Source organism: Phyllostomus hastatus, unplaced genomic scaffold, assembly GCF_019186645.2.
Source record: "Phyllostomus hastatus isolate PE091 unplaced genomic scaffold, TTU_PhHast_1.1 phas_contig_348, whole genome shotgun sequence".
NCBI classification, from domain to species: domain Eukaryota; kingdom Metazoa; phylum Chordata; class Mammalia; order Chiroptera; family Phyllostomidae; genus Phyllostomus; species Phyllostomus hastatus.
In genome coordinates, this window is record NW_025333860.1 from 7,607,781 (window position 1) to 7,628,518 (window position 20,738).

Sequence of the window (20,738 nt, forward strand, 5' to 3'; positions counted from 1 at the left end):
TTCACAAACGATCACCCAAAAAGTCTTTTGCTCCCATAAGTAACCCACATCATCACTGAAATAGATAAACCTGTTTCTTAGGTTATGAGCAAAAGTAAATTATTGATTCTTACCAAAGAACGAGAATGCTGAACATATACATTTATATCCATATTTTATTCCCTCACTCAGAGTGGTAGTGGCCTTAATGAAGCTTCAGTTAATATATCACCTATTTACTGTACATAAAGAGAAACATTACAGTAGCAATTCTTAATTGTGCTAGGGGAGGATAAGGAGTTGCTTTTCTAAAAAAATGTTTCAAACCACTGGACTAACCCTATAATAACAAACCCTTTCTTGTCATTTACTGACTAATACAGCAAGTAATAATTTCTACTGTGAGTAACTCAGTAAGAAATGATATATGAAACTTTCAAATGACATAACAAAATATTTAATGATCATTCCCAATTTAACTTAAGACATCTCAAAAATTCCTATTTGAAATGTGTGTGTGTATATATATTTTAGCTAATAATAATAGAAAATCAAGTTCCTACTTTGTGTTTATTCATCCGATGTTTGTCTTTTCCTTCTGGAATGCCTTCAATCATGTCATTTTCCTCTTCTTCATCACTGTCATCAGCATTTTCTAAGAAATTGAATGTCTCAAGAACATCACCAGAAGGCCTGCAAGGGAAAAAGATGAAACCAAATATTCCAATGGTTATTTCTAATATTTCTTTCTGGTAGTATAGAGATTCAGATGACAACCTATTTATAATGTACTGCCTAAATATTTCACCCAAGAAAAGAATTCTGTAAGATTATTTATGTTCTACAATTACAGTGACTGTTCTCTATTGATTTCTCCAATGGTTACTGTCCCCAAAAAAATACTTTAAGTAAATACTGCACCAAAATAAAATCCTGTTGGGAACCGCCCTGCCTGGTTTCGGAAGCTGTAACCCCCTCATGGCTAAGGCTGGATGAGAGACCTTCACACCATAAGCCACTAAGGAGACAAAGCTTATCTCCCTGGCAGGGGCGCTGCTTCTGCTCCTTTTTCTTCACCCTGCCTGGCCCCCAAGGCTTGATCAGTTAGCCAATGACGGGTAAGATTTCTCAAGGAAGGATGGACCTAAGACAGGCATGATCACAGGGAGCCCCAGCAAAGGACTTGGGGGGCTATAGCAAAATGGGGTGATGGATTTGCGTCCTTCGGCTTTGACATAGCCTGAATCCTCATTCTGTCTGCAAGAAGTCTCCTAATCTCTTGGCTGCCTTACTTCCCCTGCCTGACTTAAGCCTGAAACAATGACAGAGGGCAGTGCAGCCCTGTGCTGGAAAGGGCGGGTTCCTCGGGTGATCAGGCCTACGAAAGAATTTAGAAAATCCTGTGAAACCTGCTTTGCTAAGAATGCTCTCCATTAAATAATAAAGGTCCAAGCAGGAACTGAGTTTGTTTCCCAAAATTTGTAGCCCTTTAGCTAACAGACCCTGACTCAGAATAAGACCTCGTAATTCTTCATATGTTATCTATTGTTTGATCCTTACTGCCCTACCAATGATTAATGAGCTTTACCTGTATTCCTGTGCAAAATGAACCCAATAAAAGCCCACTGAGGAAAACACCCTCGGCCCTTCTCGTTTGAGAGATCAGCCACCTTTCCTTCCCAAGCAGATCATGTTTTGGTAGACTTATTCTCATCCATGGTGGCTGGGGGGGCCCTGCAGGCGAAGCCCCCCGCCCCCCAACAAATCCTACAGTATTAGACACTTAGCTGTGCTACTATTTCTCCAAATAAACCTATCATAAAGCAACTTAAACTTTGCATTTCTTACAATTTTACAATCCCTTATAGGTTGGTCCAAATGTTTAAGAACTGAAACCAAAGTTTAATGTATCAGGCTGCCCTAATGTAAAGTTATGGTAAACCAGTTTTGGAAACTTCCAATCTATTTCCCAAATTTTCTTACCTAGAAAAATGGGATCCTTAACATACTAAAGAAATACTTCTGAGTCTTTCAAAACCACTCATTTAATAAGTAATAGTGATCATCTATTTTTATCTACTTACGAGTCATTTAAACTATAATCTGAATTCCTCCTCTATGTACAAAAAAGTTTTTCAAATAGTTGTTTAAACATTAAACAACAGAGGCAGCAACAGAACAGTGGAAATTTCAGCTAAACACAGACTCTCACAATGAAAGTCTTTGCTTTTCCATTAAGTAGTTGCCTGAACTTAGCCAAATCACTTAAACCTTTTGGCTTCAATTTCTTTGGAGGTAGATGGGAAAAATGTGGAAGATCAACTAGATGATCTCAAATGTCTTTATCAACAAATAATAATCTAAAATTTACCATTTTCTTCCTCCCTGATTCAATCTATTAGTCCATATTAAGGACACAACTCAGACTATTTTTTACTAACACTTTAATATGGCATATGGTTTTAATAGGTCTATTACACTCTGCCTAATCCAGCACACTTTTTAAGGACCTGTATAAATACTGAATACAAGAAGAAGTGGTGTTTCTAAATTAGTAAAAACAAACACAAACCTACCACCACAACAAAACACACATTTTTCAGCTCAGCATTAATAATATGTTTAATATTTGGTGATTAAGTAAAAGGCAAAGACATACTCAACAATAAAAAATAGAATATACAGGAGTAAGTCCTTAATATTATCCACAGGTTCTGCAACTTTCAGGAAATTGAAGTAGGAAACCAATTTATCAAAGGCTAACTGATATAAACTGTTAAGTGCCTATGGCATCTCATCAACATTATATCAAAACAACATTGAAAGAAATGATGTTATCTGAGGAGCTGCTATAGTAAATTTAAGATATGAAAATTTTGTTTTGAACTTTGATAAATTCTGTCTCTAAAGTAAGAACTCACATTTTAGGTTTTAAAATTGTACTGGATCACAGCAACACATGTGTATGGCTTTAAAAGTCAAATAGAGCACAATCCATAAAAGAACGAACTGATGAATCAGATGTCCGCTCTTTGAAAGACACTGTTAGAGAATTTAAAGACAAGCCCACAGACTGGGAGAAAATATTTACAAGTCACATATTTGATGAAGGACTTGTGTCCAGAATATACAAACGACACTCAAATCTCAAGCATAACAAACAATAAAGGTGGGGATATTATTTTAATAGACACCATTAAAAGTTACATGAATGGCATAAAGAGATACTGGACATCGTTGGTCTTTAGGAAAATAAAAATTAAAGCAATTATGCACTGTGAAGGGCCTAAGACTTTATAGATTTTTTCCCCCATTAATCTTATAGTGCACTTGAGAGGGAACTGAGAGGGAATCCTTTCAATCCAGGAAAAAAAAATCCTTAAAAATACAGTCTGTAAATATATTCTGGATAATTTCCTTTTAGTACTACCTCAAAATTCTTTTCAATACCATTTGATCTGTTCTATCTTTTTGAAACTCCAGTCAGATAGTGGCTCTTTTGGACTGACTGAATTTTCCTCGCTTTTCAGTCCTCCATTCTTTTCCCTCTTCTGGGAGAATCCTTCAATCTTATCTTGAAGAAATCTTCAAGTTTTACACAGAAATTATTTGTGCATACTTTTTCATTTCTATTAGCTCCTTTTTGATATCCAGTTAAGCCTTTTCTAATAACATCCTATTGGTTTTGCAAATACATTATCTTTTCTCAGACCACTCAAAGATTAATTAGTTTTGATAATCTGCTGTTTTTCTCTGAGTTCCTTTTTTTTTTTTTGTACCTTAGTTCTTCAATTTTCATGTTAAAGGCCTTAAGTGTTCACAGTTAAGAGTGAGGCACTAAAAAGGTAACTGGATGTTCTGCGTACATGAAGGAAGCTTGTCAAACAGCTGGCTTTACTCTTCCATTATAAGACAGAAGCCTAACTATTTTACTGGTAGATCCTAATTATCAGTTTCAATAAGTCTCTTCTATTATTCTGATCAATTTCAATAACCTCCTTCATGGAAAAGCTATAAGACCAGCTGCCAACATATCAGAGGCCAAACAGCAGAAGAAAACGGGATTGCACTGATCAGGTGGAGATGTTTATATAATCCTGTTTTTAATATACTAACTGGCTCTACAGTTGCTTGATTTCTTAAGAAATCAGAAATCACTGGTTCTACTTCACCAGAAAATATACCACCATTCTTTGGGATGGCAAGGGGGTGTTCAATTGGCTGCGCAGGATAAAAGAGAGGTCTGAGATTCTAATTACCTTTTACATAAACTTTAAACCAATTCTCTACTCACAACCCTCTTTAAACCTAACTCCATATGTACCTGCTACCTGTAATTCCTCAGCTTTTAGAGCTTTACTGGAATCTTGGGACTTGAATTGGTGTGTTCCTTTCTTCTTCCTATCATTTTTTATTGCATTTATTTTTTTCTTTTTATTTTATTTAATCTTTATTGCATTTCTTCCACTATCCTCTAGTCTCACAAGTTTGGCAAAATTCCAAACAGAGTAAAAGGAGAAAGGGAGAAGCTACTGGAGGTTAAGTAAATCAGACCAATGAATAAGAAGCAAAATAGCTTTTCCCAGTTATAAGATCTAAGACAATGCTCTTCCCCCAAAGGAATCCACATAAAGTAGATACTTTGTGATCTGATGCACTATGCACCCACAATATCCCCCCACAAGAAACAAAAAAATGCAATAGTGACATTCACTCACTGAATCTAGTAAACTAGTAATTTTCAACTTGTGTGCCACAAGAATTTCGAAAGCATACAATACCTATTTAGTCAGGGGCACTGACATCTTTCTTCTTAGAATGTCAGATTTTTAAGAAAATGACAACTGCCAACACAACTATAGCCACCCCATACGAAAGAGTCAAAATTATACCTACTTTTTTGTCAAATAGGCAAAAAAAAAAAAATTTTTTTGGTGTGCCACCAAATTTTAGTTTATGTGTGCCATGAGATGAAAAAGGTTGAAAATCACTGTAGTAAACATTCCTGTTGGTGGGGTTACATTTCAACCGAATATACAATATTAATTATAGGCAACACTCACTATACATAAGGCACTGTTCTATGTGCTGACACATTACTCATTTCTTCTTCACATCAACCCTATCATCACCAAAAGTTCGTTTTGTTTTTTCCTCTAAGATGACTCTAGTGGCACCTTAACTTATTAAGTCTTTAACTTATTCAAAACAGTTTTATTAGACTGCATTGTGGCAACTGTCATATCAGTGTGTATTAAAAAAAAATCAAAACTGGTGAATTTTTGTGTAGCCATTTTAATACTGAGAGTAAAAGAAAATATGCAATACTTTTGGTATATTATGTTTTATTATTTCAAGAAAGGTAAAAACACAACTGAAACACAAAAAAAGGTTTGTGCAGTGTATGGAGAAGGTGCTGTGACTAAATGTGACAAAAGTGGTCTGTGAAGTTTCATGATGGAGGTTTCTCGCTGGACATGCTTCACAGCTAGGTAGACCAGATAAAGTTCATGGCGATAGAGACATTGAGAACAATCAGTATTATATCACATGGGAGATAGCCAACATACTCAAAATATCCAAATCAATAAAGTTATTGGTGAAAATGAAAAACACGTCTTTTTATTTTATGGAGAAAACATACACACTCTTTGGCCAACTCAATACAAATGAGGAAACTGAAGCAAAGGTAAAGTACCTTGCCCAAAGTCATAGCTAATTAGTGGTGAACTCAGAATTCAAACCCAGTCTGTCTTCAGAATTCACATTCTAAAATCATTAAGTGTATTGCCTCTAATAGTATGACCTAAGATTTACCATTCCTCAACTGTTGAACATTAAAATTGCTTCTAATTTTCTACTATTACAAATATGTAATAAACATTTTTTGCTGAAATCTCTGTAAAAGTGTTAAAGCATTTATTTCTAGGGATTTTCAAAGGCCTTGATATAGCTGAATCATACACACCTCCATCAGTGCAGAATGAGAATGTGTAAGTATATTCATTAAGAAGGAAATCAGCCTTGATTAAAAACAACTATTATCTAAACACCTGTGAACAAATGAATAAACAAAATGTAGTGTGTATGTGCATGTATACACATACATACACACACACACACAACAGAACATTATTCAGGAATTAAAAAAGATGGAAGTTTTGTCATATGCCACAACTCTGATGAACGTTCAGGATATTATGCTAAGTGAAATAAGCCAGTCACATAAGGACAGATATGGCATAATCCCACTTAATGGGGTATTGAAAGCAGTCACTGATAGAAAGTTTAAGAGTAGAGGAAATAGGGCGTTGCTTTTCAATGGGTATAAAGCTTTAGTCATTCAAGATAAGAAAGTCCTAGAGATGTGCTCTACAACAATTGTACTTACAGTTCATTATACTACAGTATACACTTGAAGAATCTGTTAAGGGGAGAGAACTCATATTATGTGGTTTTCACCACAACAGAAAAGAAAAGAAAGGCTTATTCAAGTTTTTATCGTGCAAAGGCAAGAAACTTTACAAAGAGAAGATACAGTCTGCTGTGGATCTTAAATTCATATTCATATGTGGTACAGTAAACTACATACTCTAAAATATTTATAAATCCTATGAACTATGAGCTTGGTTAGTAACTTTAGTTAAAAATTCAAAATACTTTTTTTCCCCTCTTATGCTACAAAAACACTCTATGCTTCCTGGAATCCAGAGTAAAAAAAGTTAAGGTCTCTATTAGATGTTAAATTGTTTTTATTAGAGACTTTATTTCTCAGAAATAAAATGCCTACACAAAAAGCTTATGTTACCTTGAAAGTTATAGAACATGTTCTAAAATAACTGTATAGTGTCAGAAAATATATTTATCAGACTTCTTAATAAATTTGGGATATATCAAATGAATGAGAGATCAGCATAATTCCTAGATCACTTTTTGACCATTTACCGACAACTAAATTATATACAAGTATATTTAAGCCATTAATCCAAGATTTTTCAACATTTCTTAAAATTTAAACACAGATTAATGAGTAACTTTGTTGGGAACCGCCCAGACTGGTATCAGAAGCTGAAACCCCCGCCTAGGCTAAGGCTAAGGGAATGCCCTTGGAACTGTAAGCCAGCAAGGAGACAAAAGCTTATCTCCCTGGCAGGAATGCTGCTTCTGCTGCTTCATTCATAACTGAACCCCAAAGCTTGGTCGGTTAGCCAAAGACGGGTAAGATTCCCCAAGGGGGGAAACGACCTAAGACAGGCATGATCACTTTGGGAGGCCCCCCAAAAGAAGGACTTGGGGGGCTGCAGCAAAAGGGGGTGATGGACCCTCGCTCCTCGGCTTTGACATAGCCTGAGTTCTCATCGTCTGGGAGAAAATCTCCTTATCTCTTGGTTGCCTTAGTTCCCTTGCTCCACCTAAGCCTGAAACAATGACAGGGTGGTGCAGCTCTGTGCTGAAAAGGGCGGATTCCCTGGGTGATCAGGCCTAAGAAAGAATATGTAAATTACTGTGAAACCTTCTTTGTTTAGAATGCTCGCAGTTGAATGAGAAGGGTCCCAGGAGGAAGTTAGTTTGTTCCTCAAAGTCTTACAGCTCTTTGACCCCAACTCAAAATAGACCGGCAGAGTTCTTTGTTTTCTATGGTTCCTTACTTCCCCTAATGAGTACTGTACTTTACCTGAATTATTATGCAAAATGAGCCCAATAACAGCAGGTATGGATGGTAAATCAGCGCGCTCCCCACTGGGGGCGGGGGGGAGGGGGGGGCGAGGGCATTTTGTCCCTACTTCCCCACAGAAACTAGTTTGTCTCTGTGCATGTTGTTTTTTCTCGCGTGTTTTAGACGAGCTATCCACAGTGTTCCATGGTCACTGCTGGCCGGGGACCCATGCCACATAATTTATTTCATATTGTATTTAGGGACTCAAAATTTGATCCTCCCCAACTTCCAAAATTCTCTGCCTGTCCCTCCTGTATATTTCGTTCTTTAGCCAAAAAGACCTACAGCTTTTTCTCTGATTATTTTGTGTACATTCCTATATTGTGTGATTTATATTATTACTTTTATTTCTAAAAGGTGTTGCCAAAATCCTCCCTTCTTAATGAGTCCTGCTTCAGTGTAGACAATTTTTTTCTTTTTTTAATGTGTGTTTTTTATTGTTGTTCAAATACAGTTGTCTCCATAAATGAACTCAATGAACTCATTTAATTTTTTTTACCCCCAACTTCTTTTTTTCTTTGCCCTTCCAACTTCTATTATTCAATGTAATATCTGATGGTAGAAAATGGAAAAAAGTGCTACCTGATTGATTCCTTTCATTTATGCAGTCTGTAAATGGTAGACAGTAAACAACAAGTGTTGACAAGAATGTAGAGAAGTCAGAGCTCATAAATTTCTGGTGAGAATGTTAAATAGTACAGCACTTGGGAAAAGAATTTGGAAATTTCTTAAAAAGGTAATCGGAGTTACTATATGATTCAGGAATTCTAAGTATATACCCAAGAGAACTGAAAATATGTCCACCTTTGTACACCAATGTTCAACACAGCATTATTCATTACTCCAAAATGTGGAACCAACACACATGCCCATCAACTGGACAAGAAATAAGTGAACAAAATGTGGTATATACACAGCAGAGAATATTATTTGGCAATAAAAAGAAATCAATTACTGACATGACATGTGCTTTAACATGGATGACCCTTAAAAATATTATGCTAAATGAAGCCATTCACAAAATAACTATTTATATGAACTATCCAGAATAGGTAAATCTTGAGAAATTGAAAGTTGATTAGTAAAATTGTCTAGGGTTGGGGGCGGGGGAGAGTGGTAAGAGAAACATAGGAGAGTACAGGGAGTGACAGCTAATGAGTATGGGGTTTCTTTTTAGGGTAATGAAAAATTTCAAAACTTACACTCTGGTGATGTCTAAACAACTATCTCAAAAACCATTAAACTATATATTTTAAATGAAATTTATGGTATGTGAATTATATCTCTATAGAGACATTAAACTGAGAAAGAACATTTGGTAGCTTTCTGAGCTGAAACAATGCAAAGCCTTATTCTTTTCATGTTAGTATCTAAATAACCATTGGTATTCTGGCTATAGTGTAGCATTATAATGCATTGAAAATACTCTAGCAACAATGAAAAAATCAGGACGTTAAAATAGCTTTGAACTACATAAAATCACCCTTAAATTTTAATTCTACACTTATTTCAGAACTATAGTCATTCTCATGACATCAAGTTTCAATATAAATAAATTTAAAAAGCATCTAAATGGAAAATGTAGCCCTGGCTAGGTAGCTCAGTTGGTTAGAGCATCATCCCAACCTGCCATCATTGTGGGTTCAATCCGCAGTCAGGGAACATATAAGAATTAATCCATGAGTATATAAATAAATGTAAGAACAAACTGATCTCTCCCTCTCCCTCTCTCTTCTCTCGTCCCCTCCCTTCTTCTCCCTTCCCCTTTCTCTAAAATCAACAAATTAAAGAAATTTAAGAAAAGAATTTATTTGCTCATGGTACCATTTTGGAGGAGAAAAGTCTTTACATTTGAAAATTACCCACTTTAAAAAATATTAATAGTAGTAACCAGAAGCTAAAGAGATTCATAATGCCCACTGTATAAACAATGTTACCTATGAGTACAGACCATACCTCTTGATTTCTTGTCCTTTTTGCTTAGGAGATTCACCTCCATTCAGGATCTGTTCTAAATTCTTTGTTTCTACTGATCCATTTGGTTCTGAATTGGATAGTCCAAGTAATGATCTTACCCGCTGAGACCGTACATCTAATATGGTATCTGTGTAACCTACTTCCTGAAGATATCTGTAAGAGAAAATTAAAAATATTAAATAAGTCCCACATACTGTTAACACCTGCAAACTTATTAACTCAAAATTACATCAAAAGATTTTACAAAAACCCGTAATCCTACAAAATATACTCTTCCGTTGCCTCAATAACTGTCTTCTCTCTAGACTACTTCTGGTTTTAAGAGAATAAGGCCAATTACAAATCAAAACTTAAGAAAAGCAAATAGTATAGCCAACACTAATCAAGAGCCAATTATTGAAACCTAAAAAGACCTGGAGCCTTAAGAGGTTTTTTGGAGTTGATGATACATTTTTTTTTTTTTACAAGTCTAGAAAGTGGTAAGGAATGAGCAGAACTAAACCTCAGAACAGTGACACGCTGGTTTAAACCTGGGTTCTTGGCCAGAGTAGATGGACAGGTCAGTTCTCTTTCTAGGACCTAATATCTCACTGCATTCCTATCATCCAGTGGTCCTCAAACTTTCTGTAGATCTAAACCAGAGTACTTAATCCAGGATTGAGAAAGACAATGAAAAAGAAGAAAGGGACCAGATTATGATATTAATACTGATGGTGGGTCATGAATGGCTTTTGTATGACAAGTTAAAAAATTTCCTCCTGTTAAGCTTGGGTGGTTCAGTTGGTTTGGAGCGTTGTCCCACACACAAAATGTGGGTTCAATTCCCAGCCAGGGCATGTACAGAAGGCAACTGATGTTTCTATCTCACATTGACCTCTTTTCCCTGACCCACCCACTTCCTCTCTCTCTTACAAAAACAAAAAATGCTTTGATGAGGATTAAAAAAATTTTTTTAAAGAATTTCTTCCTAGCCCTGGCTGGTGTGGGTCAGTGAATTGAGTGCTGGCCTGAAAACCAAAGGGTCACCAGTTCAATTCCCAGTCTAGGGAACATGCCTGGGTTGCAGGCTAGGTTCCCAGTGGTGGGGGAGCACGAGAGGCAACCACACAGGCTTCTCTCCCTCTCCTCCCCTTTCTAAAAATAAATAAATACAATCTTAAAAAAACAACAAAAACCCAAACTAAAAAAATTTCTTCCTAAAGCATTTGATAGGCTAAGGAATGTTAAAAAGGAGCCTCATATACTGCTGGCAGAAGAACAAAAGATTTTTAGTAAAAGCTAAAAGACAGGGAGACTAGATTGGTTAGGACACTAACATAGCATGAAATAAAACTGGAAAAGAGAGAAAAATAAGCAAAATTCAATTTTAGTGACTTGGTGCACTAATAAATATGGCAGTAGAAGAAAAGATGATACAAGAATTTTGGAAATTTTTCAGGTTTCTAGCTTATATAATTAGATGGTGTTTCTATTCAATGAGATGAAGAATAAACAATCAGAATCTGGTTTATAGAGTACTTATCAGATAATCTTGTAGTGTCTACACAAGTAATAATATTTATTAGGCACCATGATAAGAAAGGTCAAAAGCTCAAAAAAGAGACTGGACTAGGTATATAGATTTAGGAGTCATCAGTGTTTGGTGGTATTTAAGCCATGAATTTAAATCAAGTTATCTGGAGGAAAAGCATAAGAAGGAACAAAAAGCCTGGGTATACAAACATCTAAGGGGCTAAAAGAATAAGAGAAACTCACAGGAAAATTGAAAGTACTTAAGAAATAGATTATATTTTATAATTGGGAGTGAGGGGGGTGAGCAGAAATGATAGCAGAGAGTGGTATCAAAAAAGTAACGGAAAAAGTTCCAAACTGGAATGAACGGTTAATGTCAAATGTTTCCGGAAGAACAAATATGACCAAAAAACGGTATTTTAAATATGTTTGTGATAACAGCTTCAGTGAAACATTAAAATGGAAAGCAGACTAGACAATTGAGAAACGAATATAGAAGACCAGGGAGATCAACTACTCTTAAGAGAAGTGTGAGAAGAGACAGAATATAAATGCAGGCAATGGGATTAGGCATTTATAAGAGAAATACTATGCAACTGATTTCTCTATAGCTATAGCACTCTTCCAAAACCTGCCATCCTTTTTGGGGGGAAACAGCTTCCACCACACTGTAACCATGTGGTCTGAGCGAGCAGCCAAGATTTTATACAATCCAGATAAAAATAACTGACACAAAGGCAGTTATTTGATTAAGTCAAGCCAATTCTAATCTGCGGAAATTATTTTGAGCAAAATAGGGAGTCCCTGCCATCTGGAGAGAAGTGATTTTCAGTACAACAGAATAAAACTGATACATAGAGGAGTAGAACACCAGAGAATAGGAACAAGTCCTGAGTGTTTCCTGTCCCTGGGAATTTGTCAGAGCTCATTCCCCCGCTTGTCTTCCTGTTACTCAGTTATTTAGCTTCCCTCAATTCTGCTTGCCACCCCATCATCCTTCCAAACAATATGTTCTTTCTAAAACTAGTTTGAATTTTAGTCACTGAGTCCGGATTAAGAAATACCTCTTTGAATAAAACATTAGTAACTGAAGTGATAAATATAAGGTTTAAATACATTTACAGAAAGGAAAACAAAAGGTTCATGGAGTTCTCACCTGACAGCCCTCCTAGTTCCAGTAAAGTAGAACTCGAGGTGCTCTAATGACAGCAAGTGAGAATGGGCTGAGATGTGGTAAAAGTTTAGAACAGGGGTGTCAAACTCATTTTCACCGGGGGGTCACATCAGCCTTGTGATTGCCTTCGAAAGGCCAAATGTAATTTTAGGATTGTATAAACGTAACTACTCCTTAACTAGGAGCAAGGAGCTTGGCACTGCTGCTAGGTAGAAACAAGGTGCCGGGACAGATAAAAAACAAGGTGGATGGCCCTCAGGCCTTGTGTTTGCCACCTGTGGTTTAGAATCTCTACCGAGTGCAATGGGAGGGAGGAGGTAACCAGGGTTATAAAGAAAGGATCCCTGAAATGTTTAGATAGGAAACCATGAATATGTACTAGCATTCATATGATTCTATAATTCTTTTCCAAGAATTTTTTAGAAGTAGAAGCATGACAGACTGAACTAAGGCTGGGGATGTTGCAAATAGGTATAGCAAAATGACTACTGAAAGCGGGTTAAGAAGTGGGCAGCAAGGAAGCAAAGGGTACTAGCAAAAGGGTAACTGATCACAGGGTCTAAGCTGGAGCCAGGGAAATAAAAGCAAAAAAAAAAAAAAAAAACAATAACAACAACAACAACAACAAACCCCACAGCAAAAATAAAATGAAACCAATCATAGCTTAGAGAGGCGCCAAGGAGTTAAAAAAGTAAAAATCAAGGTAAAGTCAGGGGGCAAAAATATGGGAATTAGAGTAAGAAGTGGAATATAAATTAATTGTCAGATTATGGAATAATCCAGAGGTAAGATAGTTCTAGGGAGCGATGAGGTCAAGAGTCTGACCACAATGGGTTACTAAAGTATAGGTAAAGATGTCTAGAGCTGAGAAGGTTAAATAATTTTAAGTTACTCAGGATATCAGGAGTACACAAGTACCAAAGTTTTCCAAACATAAGGGAGGAGAACAAATACGAGCAGGGACACCCCCCAAAAACCCAGAATTTATTTATAAAAAATTGTGTGTATCTATTCTTATGTGTTTAAACTTCAGTCACCTTCCAAGTATTCTCCATTTAACGCAATACACCTATCAGATATTTTGAGCAGATATTTTTCCCACTGTTCAAAACAGTTTTTGAACTCATAGATTTTTATGTCTTTTAGTGTTGACATTTTTTGTTTCACCTTTTCCACACTGGCAAAACATTTCCCTTTGAGGACTTCTTTTTATCCCAGAAAAAACCAAAAAAAAGTTGCTGGGGTGAGATCCAGTGAATAGGGAGGGCGGGGCATGGGGATCAAGATGTTTTTGGTCAAAAGCTGCCAAACAGTCAGCACAGTATGGGCAGGGGCACTTGTAAAGCACCCGTTGTGAAATGGGCAAATACACTGAAAGAGGCTTCAAAAAAATTCACTGAAGCTAAACACAGCTTCTCAAAACAATGCTAGCTGGTTCATTGCTACAGATGAACCCACCTGTACACTAGAACACTAGATTTCCCCTGCTAGAACACTAATCTAGCAGGGGAAACCTGTACCACAAGGGGCCCACCTTCCAGAAGGTAAATCCAGGGTGGGTTTTGAGGGGTCCCCCATGTAGGTAAAAGACAGTAAAATTTGCCACAGAAGTTTTTCTAATACAATAAAGAATTCAAATGGCAAAAAGGTTCCCCCAAAATTCAAGCAAAGGTAGGACTTTGCAAGTCACTTCTGAAGTTTCAGATAACCAGTAAATTCTTTCTCTGAACCGTCTCACTTAAAGTCAAATACGTAAATTTTGCGATGATGAAATCAGGAGTGTCTACAAATATAAACTCTATCTACATTGTTTTTGTCCTGGCCTCGAAGGCATCCAGTCTTTACAACATTCTACCCCGCAAATAAACAAAAACTGCATTACCCTGAGGAACAGTCAGAGGAAACAAATTTTAACAGAAGCATTAAAAAAGCAATATGAGAACTATACGCGTTGTGCCACTATCATTAAATAATTTTTCACTTGAAGAGTGAGTGAATATAAGCACATCATACCTAGCTCCTTAAAGCTGAAAATGAGCCATTACTCACTGTCTTAACAGCTGTCTGCCTTGCTTCCATGTTAACTGGCTATTCTGAGGCGCTGTGGGAGCTTCGGTGTCTTTGGTTTCTTCTAAAAATTAACGACAAAAAAAGACAAGTTTGATTTACATTATTTCAACTATTGAAAATATTGCCAAAGTTTTCTAAGGGACAAAGCCTCACAAAAATACACCTAAATATTATATAAGGGACAGAAGAAAACTTTTATTGAATATTTACTATGGATGATACTCATTTCAAATGTGTTTGTTCCAATAACCCAAACACTTAGGTACTACACTCCTTGTTTTAAAATGGGGAAAGTTAAATGTATATTAACTATAACTGTCAGGGATTCAAAAATAAAATCCTAAGCTTTGAAATACAATATTATTATAATTATTTTTTAATTACCAGAATTATACTGAGTTGAATGCTTCTGAAATTAAAAGGCCATGCTTAATATTTACATTACCTATTCAAAAGCAACACTGTTAAGAAATTAGGTATATATAAAATATTAGGTATATATAACTTAATTTTGAGTTGGTATCAGTAAACTCTAAGTCTGTATCATAAAACTTTATATAGTCAACTTCATTTTTAGAACTAAAAGTTAAACCAGAAAATAGTTTTTACTACAGGTAAAAAACATATTTTATTTTCATGTAACAAAGTATATTTAAAAGTTTAATAAATAGTATAATTTTAGTTCAGTCAAGCTCTGAATAAGTGTCCTCAGATTTATACCATTTCGTTTATTTTTAAATCACATATAATATAATCACTGCAGGAAAAAATACATTTAAAAAATTGCCCAACATTGTATCACCAAAAGTTAGTATTTAAGACTTTATCATTCCATAGTTTCCAGGTGAAAATACACACATAAACTTCTCCCCTCCTAAAAAGGGCAGTATGTATACTGCATTATAAGCTGCTTTTGACACTGTATCTTGAACATTCTCTCTATGGCAGTAAATACAGATTAACATCATATGAAATTATTATATAATATTCCATAGAAAGTATATACCTATTTAATTTAACCAGTCCCCTAATGTTGAAATTAGTTTCCATTATTCACTATCATAAATAATGCTGCTAAGGATATCCTTGAAGTACATCGTAAGCGTACAGCTCAATCAATTTTTGAACACACTCATGTAACCAGTACCTAAATGAAGAAACAAAACATTGTCAGCATCCCAAATGTTTTCCTTTGCCCTTTTCAGTCACTAGATACTTCCAGAGGAACATCAATACTATCCCAAATTCTAAAAACTAGATTAATATTTTTAATTTACTAAGATTAAGTCAGTTTTATCAATGTTCAACTTCATGTGTATGTAACTCATTCATGTTGTTAGGTTCATTTAATTACCTTTTGTTGCTAAATAGCATACTGCACTGCTATGCTAAAATATCACAATATACTTATGCATTCTAATGCTGAAGAATGTTCAAGTTGTTTCTAGTTTTTTACTATTAAAAATAATGATATGAGCATTCTTATAGAAGCCTATGATGAACGTATGTACGCATTTTAGGGAGTGGAACACCTAGAAATGGAATTACTGCGTCATACAATATGCTATATTCCCTTTAGTAATATCACTGAAAAATCACTTTCAGAGTTCTATCAATTTACAATCCCAACACCAGCAGGCCTACAATTCTCTGGTTGTTCCACATCCTCAACAACACTTGACTTTCTTTTTTTATTTTAGCCATTCTGTTAGGTGCCTAACTATATTGCCCTGTGGTTTTAAGCTGTACTTCTTCAATAACTGATAAAATTGAGCATCATTCATGTACTTCTTGGCCATTTAGAAATATTACTTTATTGGGTGCCCTTTTAAGTCATTGGCCCAGTTTTCTACTGTCAGACTTTTAAAATCTAAATGTAAGAATAAAGGAGTGCTAGGCCCTGGCTGGCGTAGCTCAGTGGATTGAGTGCGGGCTGGGAACCAAAGTGTCCCAGGTTCGATTCCCAGCCAGGGTACATGCCTGGGTTGCAGGCCATAACCCCCAGCAACCGCACATTGATGTTTCTCTCTCTCTCTCTATCTGCCTCCCTTCCCTCTCTAAAAAATAAATAAATAAAATATTTAAAAAAAAAAAAGAATAAAGGAGTGCTTTACATAGTTGGGCACAATCCATTTTATAGGGTTAGGCTTGGGTTATGTATACTGGCACTGAGACAGGTATCAAAACATGTGTATCTTGTACTTTGACCAAATCAGTATTTTTCATATTTTCTCTTATTTTACATTTTGCTTTATTTTGGGCATCAGTATTGACATTAAAAAGTCAATACTGATTCACTTAATGTTTATCTCTATACTTTGCTGTTAATGATTTCATCCCACTTTGTCTGCATTGTGTGTTTTTGACCATCCCTTTTGTTTGTTTTCCCCCCAACAATCTACTTTGTTACTATGGTGTATCCTATAAATAAAATACTTGGATGTTATTTTATTCCTCAATTTGAGGAAGTTTTTATAGTTAGATTTAAAACAAGTTTAAAAATAAGTCTGCTTTTATCTGACTTCAGCTGTGGGCCGGAGAGGTTAGCTGCTAAATAATTTTGCTTATACCCACTGCTGCACTAAGACCAGCCAATTCTGCCTCTGGTTCCAGGAACAATGTGGCTGCAACTAGACTCCTTCCTCACATTTCACAAACTAAAGTTGGAGGACAGTCCTTGAGTGCTAGAAAGTGACTGCTTATTTTCTGAATATACTAAGTTACATTAGAAAGTGGAGAAAAAAACAAAATAAATCAACTGCAGGTTTTATGTATAAAGTGTTTCTGTGCCTAGTTCTAAGTACTTAATATCAAACTAAAAACCAAGTAACTAAATTTGTAAAATTTATTTTAATACCTAACTAAAAAAAATTCCGCACATCAATTTTATTGTCCCTACTATACATGCTTTGATGTTTTAGATATGGAGACAACTACAGGAGAAGACAAATTATGTATCCAAAAAGACATCATTTTCTTGTTTTAGCAACCAACATCCAACAGCAGCAAAAAATTAAGTTTATACCATCAAAATGTATAAAGAAATGGATTCTAAATATACCTGAGAAATTGCCAGTAATATTTCCAAATATTGGAAAATATAAATCAAAATAAATTATTAGATTTTTAGACTAATTGTGATCATATAGAACCCTAAAATTAACATTAAACTGCTAGCTCTTTCCTATGTCCAGCCCCTCCCTTCCCTGCATAACTATTCTTCAGATGCTACTCTCAGATTCACTATCCACTATCTGTTTAGAAAGACACAAGGTCAATTGGAAATAATTTTTCATTCTCTTATCCTTATTTGGCTTCCTCTGTAGTTTCCAAATTCAATCAAATTTCCAAGTTCTTTAGAACTAAGCTGAGTTAATCACAGCTCCTACAGACAAAAATATGTTTTTAATAAAAAAAACTAAGCTTATATAGGATAGGACAAGGATTGCCTACAGGGGGAGACAGACTTACTAGTTCATTACGTTCCACTTCTATTTACTAAAAAAAAATACACCTATAGTTTTACATAGGTTTCAACACAACAAAACTAGGACAAATAACCTCAGAATTGAGATATAACTACTTGCTTTTATTAATGTATTATTTCCCCCCAAATTCTACACAGTTGTACAACAATCAATCAGTTGACTAGCCAATGCTTTCAAAGGAAAACAGGAGGAAGGAGAACATGTCTGTTAAAATAAAATTATGCTTACAGCAATTATTCTCGGGAAGGGGTGGGAATAGCGTGAAGAGAGAAGAACAGAGTTTACCTGATTCAAAAGTTGGCATTTTCAAATCACCTTGATTCAGTTCGGTGCCATATTTTAATTTGTGATATTTTGCCCTGAAAATTTAATAATAAATTGTTGAAAAACATTTTTTTCCTTTTCCAGTTAAGTAACTACTGGTAGATTTCACAAATAACAAATAAAACAATATGAACATGCTTCTTCAACTTAACTTGCAAGGAAGTTGTAGAAAAAAATGGACTGCTATAAAAGGGGGGGATAAAGGTAAATTACCCAACTAACATATACACCCAAGTGAAAAAACAATCCTGATCTTTCAAAAAAAATTCTAAATCTTAGATTCCATAGAACAAAAAAGATATTTCAATGTAAAGATTTTTAACCTTTTTCTTTTCTCATATAACACTAAAATCAAAATATCATCTTGTATTTTAGGCAAACTTTGTATCTCTCAGAGAGCTTTCAAATACCTTATACAATGATATAAGAGAATAATGATGTTCTAATTTATTGTATTCATGTAATAAAATGAGATAAACATACCTTTCTTGCTTTAATGCATACTCTAACATCTTTATTCTTCTTACTAAATCCTTCTTCAAGTTTTCTTGACCTTTTCTTTCTCCTTGCAAAAATGCTATTCGGGCCTAAAAATATAAATGGTCCATTTATTTTCGGTTTTTCTTAACTGTACATAGGAAACTGAAAAAAAGAAAACAGTAAACTTCTGCACTTTTATTCATGACAGCAAGATTTAAAACTCATAGTAGTAGTCAAACTTTGTGAGATAACACAATTACTTTAAAAATAAAGATAGTACAAACTAACTACTTGCTTATAATCCTTAGTCACTAATACTAGTAATTTTACATAATCTTAAAAGAAAATTTTATATGAAAAAATTGTATCTAATTCCTGACATGTAAGTCACAAGAAACTCAATATATTATATTCACAAGTAGACAAATATTTTTCCCAAATGAGATACTGTTTCAGAAACCAGTAATAAATGCCTATTTTCACCAAAATTACTTCTCTAGTATCCTTTTAAAAAAATCATATAAAATCATTCACAACTTCCTAACACCTGAGGAGTAATAGATACATAACACTTCAGCTACACAACACTCCTAAATACAGTTTCAAAATAACAATAAAGACTAGGAGGAATGGTAAAAATTCTGAACCCAATATAGGGTGTGGCAAAAGTAGTTTCACAGTTGTTCTTTGCATGGAAAATAATACAATAATTAATAAGTAAATACAAAATACAAGAAATAGGTTTATAGTTGCATATTCACAACTATAAACCTGCTTTGCCCCACCCTGTAGTCTAAGATCCTAAAGAAAAAAGTAGCATCTATGACTCTCAAGCTATGGGGCAAAGGCAAAATATGTCAATGTCATCTCAATATGTCACTTTCAGCTTCAAGAAATTCTGAGTTTTTCTACAGTATGAGTCACATACTATAGAACCATTATGTGACTCCAATGTTCAGATCTCTTAAGCATTCTACAATTAGCCATGCAAAAAGATAATTTTATTGTTTCAACTCATTGAAGATAATTTTATCTTTAAAAAGATAATTTTATTGTTTCAGCTCATTTTATTGTTTCATAAAAAGTTGTAACTGATTTTCTGATTGAGAAAGGCATTGCAAAGTAAGTGAAACTTGTAATGTATTCTAAGGGATCACACAGAAAACATTACAAAATGGTAATGCTTCCTATTAGAATCTTCTATTGTGACAATTTGTTTTTACTTTTCTTTGCCATTTTCATATTAGAAAACACCCATGCATATCTAGTAAATTAAAAAGAAGCACAAACCACACACACAGACACACATACAAAGTCTCAAAGCAACTTCTGAATGGAAACTGAATGGAGAGAGATAATTCACAGACACAGGACAAGGAAAAGATGAGATTTCATGAAAACAAAACCTTTAAAAAGACATGGCCTACCCAAAAGTAGGGGTATAAAAAGCAGATGACAGATAAGTCATCAGTACTGGAACTGACCTTTTGACCTTGTATTACCAAGAATCTAGACAGATACTTTGTCAAAATGGGTAAAGGAAAAGTCTGATAGTGGTAACAAAGACCAATTAAATATGAGATTTGGTATTTGGGAAAGGATCATTGACAATGAACTGTCAACTACTTTTATAGGTCATAATGCACCCCTAAAAGTCTAATCTCTGCAAATACTTTAAAAACCTCAAAAAATATTTAAAATGGCATCAGAAAACAAAAGTATGCAAAAATAAACCAATAAAGATGCACAAGGTCTGTGCATGAAAAACTTAAAACTTCAACTGAGACATAAAAAGATAACCTAAATAGACAAGGCCTCACTACTGAGATAACAACAATTTTCATACAAACTAACCAAGACAGTTAATGTAATTCCAACCAAACTCCCAGAGTGTGTGTGTGTGTGTAGGAGAGACAACAGAAAGAGAAACTTGACAAGCTGATTTTAAAATTCACAAAGAAATCAAAATTGTCAAGAACAAGCAAGTCTATTGTAAAGGATGAGGTGGTAGAACTTG

At 34.9% G+C, this 20,738-nt stretch overlaps 1 protein-coding gene across 2 annotated transcripts in view; it reads right to left on the reverse strand.

The window, feature by feature from the left end:
- STRN3 (striatin 3) overlaps positions 1-20,738 on the reverse strand; it is a 113,782-nt gene that overhangs the window by 46,613 nt on the left and 46,431 nt on the right. For both annotated transcript variants that reach the window (XM_045841260.1, XM_045841261.1), the window contains exons 2-6: positions 18,725-18,828; positions 18,203-18,276; positions 14,409-14,490; positions 9,653-9,826; positions 543-672 (exon numbers count right to left, since the gene is read on the reverse strand). In XM_045841260.1, coding sequence (XP_045697216.1) covers positions 543-672; positions 9,653-9,826; positions 14,409-14,490; positions 18,203-18,276; positions 18,725-18,828 — 564 coding nt within the window. The remainder of the gene's footprint in view (positions 1-542; positions 673-9,652; positions 9,827-14,408; positions 14,491-18,202; positions 18,277-18,724; positions 18,829-20,738) is intronic.